Source organism: Strix aluco, chromosome 6, assembly GCF_031877795.1.
Source record: "Strix aluco isolate bStrAlu1 chromosome 6, bStrAlu1.hap1, whole genome shotgun sequence".
Lineage (NCBI taxonomy): Eukaryota > Metazoa > Chordata > Aves > Strigiformes > Strigidae > Strix > Strix aluco.
The window spans coordinates 22,268,103-22,279,978 of record NC_133936.1 but is presented as its reverse complement, the minus strand read 5'-3'; the positions used below and the strand labels follow the sequence as shown (position 1 = coordinate 22,279,978).

At 42.8% G+C, this 11,876-nt stretch overlaps 1 protein-coding gene across 2 annotated transcripts in view; it reads left to right on the top strand.

Annotated features, from left to right (window-relative positions):
• The first annotated feature begins 475 nt into the window (after window positions 1–475).
• Window positions 476–11,876, top strand: part of STK39 (serine/threonine kinase 39) — a 106,078-nt gene continuing 94,677 nt past the window's right edge. The window contains exon 1 of one of the 2 annotated variants that reach the window (XM_074829029.1): window positions 476–698. In XM_074829029.1, the coding sequence (XP_074685130.1) occupies window positions 578–698 (121 nt within the window). In that variant the 5' untranslated portion in view covers window positions 476–577. The remainder of the gene's footprint in view (window positions 699–11,876) is intronic. The other variant, XM_074829028.1, reaches the window with a different exon arrangement.

Genomic DNA, 11,876 nt, shown 5'->3' with positions numbered 1-11,876 from the left:
CCTGCCTTTGGGCCCTTCCCCGGCCGCCCCGCTCAGCCCCGGCGGGGTCCGGCGGGGCGCCTGGGGGTCTGCCGCCAGGGCCGCGGCCCGCACACGCTCAGCCCGCCGCCCTTCACAGGACCTCGCCATGCTTCCAGCCGCGGAGAGCATCACACGGAGGCGCGGGAGGGGCGCGGAAGGAAGATGGCCGGAGACGCTGCCAGCCGGCGGGCAGGTGACGAGGCACTGGGGAAGGCGGCGACCCCCGGGGTTAGCGGGGCCGCCCCCGCCGGAGAGCCCGCGCTTCCCCCTCAGGCGGAGGTGTGTGAGGGGGGCGACCACCGCGCTCTGCCGGCGCCGCGCACCGACACCGGCCGGGGGCCGCCGGCCCCGACCGCCGCTCTCCCTCTCCCCTCAGCGGTGCGGGGCGAGCGGCCGGGGCTGGCGGCGGCGCCCGCCTCTGCCTCCTCCCCCTCGGTGCCCTGCCTCCTCCCTCCGCCGGGCGGCCGGCTGCGCGGGGAGGGAGCGCGGCCGAAAGGTGTTGCTGGAAGGGAAGTTTGAAGAAGGTCGTCGGGTGCCTGAGCGCTCCGGCAGCATCATGGCGGAGCAGGGCGAGTCGCCGGTCCACGTCCAGCAGCCCCAGCCGGCGCCCGCGCCCGCCGCCCCGGCTGTCGGCTGGCCCATCTGCAGGGACGCCTACGAGCTGCAGGAGGTTATCGGTCAGTGGAGCGGGAGAGCGGGGAGGGCGGCGGAGGGTGCTGCGGGGCGGCGGCAGGGGATGCCGCGGCGGCCGGCCGGCTCCGGGCCTACCGGCGTTCCGCCTCCCGCAGGCTGGGGCTCGCTCACTGCGGCGGATGCGCCCGGCACTGCAGTGGCGCCGCCGCCGGCTGCTGCAAACTTTATCCGCCCGGCAGCGGGCGGGCGGCGCGGCCCCGGGGGGCGGCGGCTCCTTCTAGAACCCGCCGCGCCCCGCCCGGTGCGGCCCGGCCCGGCTGAGGGTGCCGCCGCGCCGCTCCTCTGCGGCGCATCGTCACCCGCTGCACCGGTGGCTGCAGCCGCCGCCCGAGCCCCGACCTGCCGGTTTGCACCGGGACCTCGGCAACTCTGCAAATACGCTCTCAGTGCTTTGTGTGTGTCTGTGGATGCACACATGTGCATGCATCCGCTTAGATTACTCTGCATTTTTCCGGTGGTTTCATGGGGGAGGTAAATCTCACCCCTAGATCTGCTACTGTTGTGGTGACTTCCCTTTAAATTTTTTTTTAAAAATATGTATTTTTAAACCCCCCCCTCTTCTCCCTCGCTGTTTAATCTTGTCCCCATCTCCTTGTGCCCCTTGGCCGAGCTCCCCGTGCCAGTCGGTGGCACATAAGGCCAGTGGGGGATTACAGCTTCGTTTCACCTCAGCCAACCTGCTTTTGTCCCGGTTTGCCGTGTGAGGTTTAACGGGTCTGCCGTCCCCCTCCCCACGGCCCTGTGGGTAGGGGGCTTTCTGGTAGCGCTCTTCAGTGCTTCATTTGCGTGTCCAGCTAATGCAGATCAGATGTGTTCAGCCTCCATCCTCTATGTTTGGATTGGATTATTTTGAATTTTACTGTGTGAAAAGGTGACTGTTGACAGTACGGGTGATGGAAAGTTTTTTGTCTCCTGACCTAGATGTTGCTTGTTGCTAATGAATTACTTTGGAAAAATTTGCTTTTATTTGTATGTAACATTTTAAACCTCCAGCAAATACTGCAGATGGCAAATACCAGCTGTAAGACTCTGATTGCTATTTCTTATGAATGAGACCACTTAAATGAAAAAAATCCAGGAGTCTTGCCTGCTCATGCTGTTGGTTATCTTCAGTATTACACACCAACTGCTAATTGGTGTCAGGCTGATGACAACCAGAAGTTCATGTTATTGATCTGGGTTGCAAATAGTGTGTACTCAGCTTTGTCATTAAACTTTTTATTTTTCACAGGCAGAAACAAAATAGTTGAGACAAGTACTTCTTCCTTAAAATGGGATGGCTTTCTGTTGACCCAGGTGGTGCCTTTGCGTTTCTGTTTGTACTTCTTGGGCTACGGAAAGGGACCGAAGAGGGATGAGGGTTCAGGTGCTCAGGTCCCTGGAGGTGGCTGGCTTGGACCAGACTGGTGCTCGGCATGAAGTGAGTGCTGCCAGTGGGGGCCCTGCCAAGGGCGTGGGTTTACTGGCCAGAGGACTTTGTCTTACTCGGTCTGGGGAATGTATCTAAATTAGCCAAATGGAAGCAATTCTACTAGCATAAACTGTATCTTGCTGAGGAGTGAATCCCTCTTCTAAGGTAAAAAAGGCCTCAAAGGTGTTAGATTAATCCTTGTCTAGGGTGTGACATGTGTCATATGAGTTATTTAAATAATAGTTATTTTCTGTTGCAGTACCTGTAGAATGCCTAGGTGAGAGTTTCATTTAGAAACTCCTTTCCACTTAAAAGCTTGTATCTTTTGATATGTAAAATGTCTTTATAAATATTTATGTATAAGCATACATCCATTGTACAAGTGCATACTAAACTGGAGTAGCAGATACCTATCTGTAGAGAAACTTTATTACTAGTTACCTACTGGTGCTGTTAAATGTTGATACTATTTATTTAACTAAAGTAAATGCCTTGTGAGGAAATAGAGGTCAGGTTATACTGAATCAGATTCCTGGACACACTGAACTTGTCTGACTTCAATTAAGCTTAGGTTGCTTACATTACTTTCAAACTCACTGAGATTTATTTTGTGCCACTTAAAAATTTTTTGCTTAGTTAAATATGTCTTTTTTTTTTTTATTAACACCTTGTATTTGTTGTCTTAACTTAGAGACCCACTATGAGATTTAGTCTTGCTACTATCAAAAATAGCAAAAAACCAAACACACCCTACCCCACTTCCTGCAAAAACCCCCCACCCCTGTATAAATTTTGTGCTTTTGACCAAATGTGGACATAATTTTGGAGATGTTGGATGAATGTTGTTGCTTTTAGTGAACCCAGTGAGGGACTCTTAAAGCATCTTTTTTATACCTGAGGGAGGGGAAAATGATACAGTCTGGTTCAGCAGCATTTTATATCCCTTTGCATCGGCCATGCCAGGGTTAATTGCATTGTGAAGGTGAGTAGTTACCACTTGCTGAAACAGAGCCCTTCACTTCTGGAAAGCACTACATACCCCTCCCTGAGGAGCTGGGTAGCATCTTCAGGGAAGGGTTCAGTTTCAACAGCCCTTTGCCAGTTAAATGAGAAAAATAACAACATATTGAAGCATCTTCGTGGGCTTTGTAGGAAGAAAGGTACAGAGGGTGAGGTATACCAGGATGGTTGATCACAACACTTCCCAACAGATGAGGCTTTATATTGTATGGTAACTAAAACACAGATGTGGAATGACTGCAATGGCCTGTGTTAGGGGGCATTTAAAACTTTTGGTGGTGATCGTAAAATGAAGATCATTTAGTCATGTGGGCTGTCTTCATGCCATGGGTTTGGCAGGTTGGAGGAGTTCTGTTCTTTTTCTGTGTGAGAATGTGAACTTTCCTTATTGCTCATCTGTGTCTAGCCAAATGCTATGTTGAAAACCAAGTCCACATGATACAGATTTCAGCTTTTTTCCCTTCTCTGTCTGTTGCTTCCTTTGTGCTGGTTGGGAGATTCAAGTGCCTGTTAAAAAGAAAATGCTGGCTTTAAGGAGTGCTTCTTGTGAGATGTTATTCCATGTTTGCTTTATTTTTAAGGTGGCTAGCCGGTTCTTTGTAAATTCTTGGTGTGTGGTTTCATGATACATTTAATCTGCTCTAACAGGCAGCTGTTGAAAGGATCGCATTGATCTGACAGAGAACTAGTTCTTCTGCTGGGTTAGTTTTCTGTCGGATCAGGTTCCTTGTTTGACTTGCTGCATGGCTGCGTGATTGATAGATCTGATGCAAGGGAAGAGGTTCTTCCTGTTAATGGCTATGTACAAATCTTTTTTGGAGCAGGAAGAAACCGTTCTGGTTGCTATTTGTAAATGTATAGGTTAGAGAGTTGAGAGGAAATTCTTACATCATTAATTCAGATAGATACAGGCTGTCCATACACGTACCCATTCGGAAGTTAGAAGTGGATTCCTAACTTAGGACAGGAGGATCCAAAGCAACCTTCTGGTAGGAGTTACAGAGATAAGAACAGTAATTGCTAATAAGGGAGAGCCAGATTTAATTTAGTGAAGACCTGGGAGATCTCTGTCTATGATTTTAATGCATTGTTAGAATGTGCAGTGGATTTTAATGTATGTGCTGGGGTTTTTTTGTAAGATGGATATGACTTAGATTTTTTAAAAAAAGCTAATAAAAGCAATACTGTGAGAGATGTTCTTACTCAGTTTGAGTTTATAACCAAGTATTCTGAAATACATTTCTCTGAATTTATGTCACTTACATATGTGAGGTTTTTTCCTCCTCAGAAGCAATAGAAATCCTCACAGAACAAACGCTTAAATGGTACTCAAGGTAAAAAAACCTGAAAATTGAGTAGTGTTAAAATTGTATTTGTACCTTTCAAATTGTAATGAGCCCCCTGCATCACACGGATGAGACAAAGCAGCATTAAATCTAGGGGTTTTGTTTGTTTTTTATTTGTGGTTTGGTTTGTGTTTTGGTTTTTTTTGTTTTTAAAAAGGTTTCAGAAAGTGATATGAACAAGTGTCTTTGCCTTGTTTTTGGAAAACTACATTGGAGTTGATGCTCTTCTGCTAGATATAACTTAATGTTTGTCAGCCTGCGTTGATTATTGTGGAAGGAAGATTTTGTTACATAGAAGCAGTGGATTAGGCTGGATGCTAGCTTTCCTTATAAAATTATGTTTTCATGTCTCCTGCTGCAACTGCCTTGGAAAATTAATTTGGCTAGAAAGCAGCCAGAATTAATTGGAAAATAAAGGGTTACTGCTACATGATGGATTATCTATATTGGCTGCAACTCATTAAAAAAGTTACCTTAGTTGAACTGAGGCTTTCATCTGGTTTTGCCTTTCTAACTTTGAGCTCAAAAATATCTTGTGGTTTGTTGCCTCATAAGGCGCAGTGTTGCTAAGTCAAATGTGTTCGGATTTTGAGTAGAACAGGTTATCATTCGAGACTGTTCTGCTGATGCTGATTTTATAGCTCTTATTGTAAGCAACCTGTGAGGCACTCTGGTGTTAATAGCTCTGGGGTCTTTGTTGGTGTTTCTGTGGAATGTTATTTACTCTTCCCCCCCCCCCCCCCCCCCCCCCCTGTGTATTGCTAATGGCTCTTTGTCTCACAGAGAATGAGACTCTCCTACATTTGTTGCAATCAGAGATCTTTGACTCTGTAGGGAGGTCTCTGATTATGTTGCTCAGGAACTGATGTTCAAGTTTGTAAGCATGGTGTATGCTGTTTTGAAAAGCCTCTCTGTAGTTAGAGGTAACATTACAGTTCTGTGTTGTTCTGTTAATCAGACGCTTGTGTCTCATTCACACTTTCCAAATTTTCTTACCCCTGTACTTAAGGAGTATTTTTTCTGACTGGAAAAAACAGTTAAGGGCTTTCTTTTGCAGTAGTTTTTATATATATGCTGCAAATCAGATCAGACTGCTCAGTGAAATACCACACTAGCAACTAAAGCTGTAGTAAACTTTGATATTTGCTCTTGCAGAGATTTATTTCTAATAGCCCTGAAATTCTTGCATAAGCTGCATAATTTGGTAAGTAATACTTAACACTACTGAAGATCTTTATACTAAAACTTTGTGTAAAAGAAAGATGTGCCTGCCTTAATTATGCTCCAAAGCAAATTCTATTCCTTACCAATAAATCTTAAAAGTTACCACAGCAGCCTAAGCATATTGTACATGCACATATTAAATATAGCCTTCATAACGTTAATCATAACTTAATACAACTGTAGCTTGACAGGAAGAGTTTATTATTTTGAAAATTAAAATTTTACGTTTTGGGAAATAATTGGTCAAGATTTTCTGTCAGCTAATTTGAAGAAACTGTAGAAATGTTAAATCCCCATTTAGTATTTTAAAAGGAGTGGCTTTTAACTGAATTGTCAGAGTAAAGATTGTCGTGGTACAATTTAAAAATACCTTGTAGAACACTTTCAGTGCTGTGCTGCTAATGAGGCTGTGCAGGGCTGGTAGTTCTTAATTATTTGCCTTGTCTCCACATGATAGTAATAGTGTTGGGGAAGGGAGCTCTGTCTTGGCTTTTTTGAATGAAAATGGACTTTCTGCATTAGAAATACCCAGATTGGAGACAAGTCTATAGTTTTCATTGCTTCAAAGAGGTTAGGCTTTGTAAGTGATTCAGTGATCAAATTTGTCATATAATTTAGTGACTTTTAAAAAGAATTTAACTTATGCAACTGGAATTCAGACTTGTCAGGAAGAAAATTATTTATTTTTACAAGAACCTGAATGGTGTGAAAATAGCAAAAAAAAAATTATGCATAACTTGCTTTGGGTTTCCCACAACTGCAAGTAACCAGTAAATAAAACTTGTTTTAAAGTGAATTTGTTAACTGGAAGGGTAAAGGAGCACATAATCAACACATCAGGCAGTTGGCTGGTGTTATGTAATGATAATTTACAGAAAGTGTGCTGTGTTTTCCTGTTCTTGGAATCTACCTACCTCCTCTATGCTTGGCTCTCCTGTCCCTATGCTTTCTCTCTCCCCCATCCAAGTTCTTCCTATAGATAAGGTCCAAAGCCTCTGAGACCTGGAAAGTCCTGGCTCCGCAGGAGTTGCTTGAGTGATAGAAAGAGAAGCAGTTCTGCTGGTGAGCATGTGGAAAATGAAGGGGTTGCATGATTTGGATTTTCACTTAGGCTTAAAACTGCAAGGCTTTGCATCTTCAAAGGGGAACCACTGCTTGTAACCAGAATTGTACTTTGATAGCAGGGGCCAAGTTCAGACCTGGGAGAGCAATTTTAGGTTGGGTCATGTCTTGCTTTGAAACAACATTAAAACTGGTTTACTTTTTTTTTTTTCTTTCAGTGAAGAATCACTTTCTCTTAGGTCAGAGACCGGTTGTTTTTTTTCCAGAATCTGCTTGTCAAATGGAGCTTCTCTTAAATGGAAACAAAACCACATCTGTTCTGATCAGCTTGAGGGGAAAAAACAGTGAGCTCTCCTTGCAAAGGAGATGTGGGTGGCTCATACAGCAGCTACGTGTGTAGGTCATACTTCATTTTTGTGTGACCCTTTTGATTCTCTCTTTCTTCTCCCTTCCCACCTTCCAAAATAATTCAGAACTATAAGGCAGCAGTATATAGAAGCTGGTTTTTATCTCCAGTAATAACAGCAATTCTTGGCGTTTAAAGAATGGACCTTAGAAATCAAGTTAAGTTAGTTACTCTCATTAATTTCTGGGGTTTGTTCAAGTCACTGGGATACTGCTGAGCCACAGTAGCAGAGGAGCAATCTGCTTGCAGAACTTGGAAGATAAGTGTGTCACTAGGAAATTTACTGGTGTCCAAAATAAAGGCGAGACTTTTTCTAAATTTTTTTTTTCCCCCTAAAGGAAATCACACTCAACAGAAGTTGATACTGCTTACCCTGTGTAAATAAATAATTAGCTTTTTTGAATGAGTGGATTTTTCCTTATTTCTGCCTTTTGCAGCACAGCCTTGCTGATAGGATGAAATCCTGGCAGCTCTGTCACATTTCACTGTTTCTTGCTAAATTTGAAGGTCTTTGGCTGTGCATAAGGGTAGCAGTTTGTGGATGTGAGAACGTTACCGTCCAGCAGTGGCAGAATGAAGCAATGCTGGGATGAAATCCTTGAGAGAAGAATTTGCTTTAAAACTTTTCTTTTTCCTTCTTGTACCGGTCTCTATATGCACTGTACTAGGTTCTCTGTGGTTGTGTGATAACTGTGTCACTGAAGCAACCAGTACATGTTGAATGCTTATCTTCTGCCTTCTTTTGTGGGGTTTGGTTGCTGTCCTCCCTTGCCTACCCTCACGTAGTGAGGTGGCGATGCAGCTCTTCCATCTCTTTGTCACCTGCTTCCTCCTGCGCTGTGCTTCTGGCTGGAGATCATGCTGTGGTATTTAACATACGCCTGGGGGACTAGGAGTGCTAGACTAAGAAGATGTGAAACCCCGCCCCTGCCCTGGGATAGAAAACTTAGTAATGAGAAAAAACAGGGAGAGTATACCGGGAGAAACAAGCAATCATGTGGTACCTGACAGTGCAGGAGGAACCTAATTTTTCCTGAAACTTGTGAGTCAGTTACTTTATGGGTGTTGGTTGCCTTTCAGGAGAGGTGTATGGTTGGGGGATGTCAGTAAAGGGGAAGCAGCTTAATCTTCATGGAGAAGCGTGCATGCTTCCTGGCATTTAGGTAGACTTCAGTTGACTGGTGACTGTTTTGTAGAAAGTTTCCATGGCAGTGCTGAGATGCTGACAATGCTGATGAAGGTGGTGGGTTTTTTAGGAGTTCCTCTGAACAATTCCCAGGTGCGATTTTCCAGGGCTGCTTGTGACAGTCCCGCAGTTTGCTCCTGAGAGAAGCTCAGTGAAAAGTTTGAACAGTGTTCTTCATTTGTTAGCTGAAGTATTAAGTTTGTGGCATTGGTGAAGTTAATAATTTCAGTCCTTTGCCCCCTCGGTGTTTGACTAGATATGTGACTTTTCTCAACAGTTTGGTGAGCCCCCAGTATGATAAATTAGGTGTCTCCATTAATCCTTTGTCTTTATGATTAACAATTTCTGAATCATTTTATTAGCCTAATTATTCCTGTGGATGTCTAACTGCCTCAGAGGTATTCTGATCAGAAGTAAAATACAGGTGAAACTTGAGGATGCCCTGTAAGGCTGATGTAATGATTATGTTACATAGCTTTTAAGCTGAGCTATGCTAACACACTTAAAGATAAATGAGGATGAGAAGCAGATGGAAAATTGGCAGCTTTTCTTTGTTCCTAGTCATGCTTTCAGAAGCAGTGTGAATTTACAGGTCTTGACAGTCAAGGTCAATATTGAATGTCTGAGGGTTTGCTTAATAGGAACAAATAATTGCTATAGATGTAAGCAAACTATGTGCCAAGTATATCTGCTTCAGGGTAGTGGCACAAAAATAGTTAATTTAACAGACCAGAAAAATGTTGTGTATTTACCTGTTGATCATGGTTTCTGTCCTGTAGGAGTAATATGGACAAGATCATAAGCTTGAGCTATTGCTTTAGACTTCTGAGAAGAAACATATTCATGTTCAGAAGGATCACAGTTCCATTGTAAAGTTGCTTTTTCCTTCCACTACTTTGCTTTGAAGACATTTTATTATAGGGACTGAATTTAAACATAATTTATTCCTGTTAGTGTCTTATGCTTCCAGCTTCTGACCCACTTCAGACTAATAATAGGAACTTCATTAAATTACGTTAGAATCACCTGATGAACATTTAATGATATGATAGCATTTGTATTGCTCCAGCTCTTCCAATTGTTTCATGAGAAACAGGATGAGAAATAGGTAAGTTGTTTTCATGTAGTGTCTGGCCATGATGGACTCACATTCTAGCAGGCACATTCTGATGGGGTGCACTAGCTGAAGATGCTTTGTAGTTCAACACTGTGGTATTAATTTGAGATCTTCATGACAGTTTAGTAGCAATACTGCCTTTATTTTGGTAGATTGCTGTTCTTCATTCTCGGGAGAGAATGATACACTATGTGGTGACATCTGGAAGACTTGGAAAATACTGCATTCATGGTATTAGAATTGTTCCAAGTGTTTACTTTCAAACTAAATGAGAAACAATAAAATATGCCAGCTAAATCAACACCAGCATTTGTTTATAGTGCTACTTCAAAAATGAACAGTAATTCTCTTTTAACAGTTTTTTTTCTAGGCAGAAAATCTGGTTCAGCATAGCAAATCTTCAATTTGCCCTGCTTTTATAAGGTGAAGTGGAGTTAAGCAGAGTTCTGTGGTGTTCAGATGGTACTCTGGTAAGGTAACTTTTGGTCCCACAGTGAATACCAGATATCAAGTACTCATGTAGTTATGCAGAGCCATTTCCAGTGTGACTTTTGCCTTCCAGATGTCAAGATTTGTATGCATATTGAATAATGGTTTCTGTATTGATGATGAAGCAACAGGGAGAATGAAATGATCGCAATCCATGTTTCTTTTCTGAAAATATTTTAACTAAGAATTAGATCTTGCAGTTTATCTTAGGGGCAAAAATGTCTGGCCATGTAACATAATAGAGTGTTTAAGATTGTAGTAGAACATATGATAGGAAAAGGGGTTTGTTTTTATTTTGCATTTTATTAGGAAGAAGTGGTTCTGTATTAGAAGAGTGGTAGAGAAAGAAGTTTCCTTACATCTGTGAACTTTGAATGAAAAGCTTTGTTTCTGAGTGTCATGCACCTATATTTGGTATGATAAGATGGCATTGCTGTTGTAGAATATGATTCAAATTAACTGCTTTTTTCTTCCTTAATATGAAAAGGTAATTTATTTTGATTTTTTTTTTTCCATATAGATCTTTGTTGTGTAGACAGCTGTATCTCAAAATAGCTGTTTCTTCCAGATATGTTATTCAGAGTAGGGCTTTTCTTTGTGATGTTCTGAAAGCTCTCAGCTGAATGAGGTGTGGACAGGCAAGTAAGAAGGAGATGGGAAAGAGTAGAAATTTTAGCCCTGCTGGTAGTGTCTCAGCTTGGACAAACTAAACCTGTTCAGGGAGTCTTTCTTAACAGAGATTTTCCTCAGCTTTGTACTTCAGGTGTGAGCCTGCAAAACTTCAGCATGTCCATGGCCACAGAGGTGATTAAGGGACTGGAGCATCTTTCGTTTGAGGCTGAGAGCTGGGACTATGCAGTCTGGAGAAAAGAAGGCTCGGGGGGTCTTATCAATCTGTAGAAATAAACAGTGAGAGGGAATGAAGAAAAAGGGAGGCAGACTTTTCTCAGTAGTGCCCACAGACAACATGAGGCAATAGACACAGATTAAAAATGATGAATCTCATCTCAACACAGGAAAACTTTTACTGTGAGGGTGATCAAACACTACAGCAGGTTGCCTGGAGAGGTTGTGGAGGTCTCCATCTGTGGAGATACTCAAAACCTGTCTGGGCAACCTGCTTAGCTGACCCTGTTGGAGCAGGGGGATTGGACTAAATGATCTCTAGAAGACACTTTCAACCTAGATGATTCTATGATTCCATAGTTTGAAACAAGTTTTGGTGGTATCTTTGTGTGAAACAGCAGAACAATACTTGGTTGGGGCTTTGTTCTTTTAAAGAGCATCTTAAATTTAGGAAACAACTCTGACAAAAGTGTCCCTGCTAACAGAAAGGTAGATTTGGAGAATATTTGTGGATTACAAATTGGTTCCACGTTGGAATTTCATTAGTATCTTAGTTGTGTCTACATCTGTAAGTTTCTGGTGAAACAGGAGCAGATAAGGGGAGTGAATCAGTTAATGTTGAGACGTCTACAATGAATTTGGGTTTGGAGCTTTACTTCGAACAAGTTATACACTAGTTACTTGGACCAAGCATCCTTGCTGTCCTTGTTTTTTGAAAATACCCGAAGACTGGTCTGAGCCATTACATCTTTCAAGGGTTAGAGCATGTTTCTGCTGGAGCAGAACTTCCAGTTCAGGTTCCTCCAAAAGGAGTTTATTTTGCACACACAAGAGCCACTCTGCAAAGCAAACTAAAGTTCTGTGAGGAGGATCAAGAGAGGGTATTAACTTCAAAACAGGCCTGTTTGATCTAAAAATGCAAATGTGCAGGCAACCAAAGAGTACTAAGTGAAGATTGGTGGTCTTTTTTGAATTTCCCTCTAACTTAAATTACTTAATTCTCTGTCCACTATTTCTGTTTTTTCTACTCTCTTGAAATTATTAATTTATCTTGT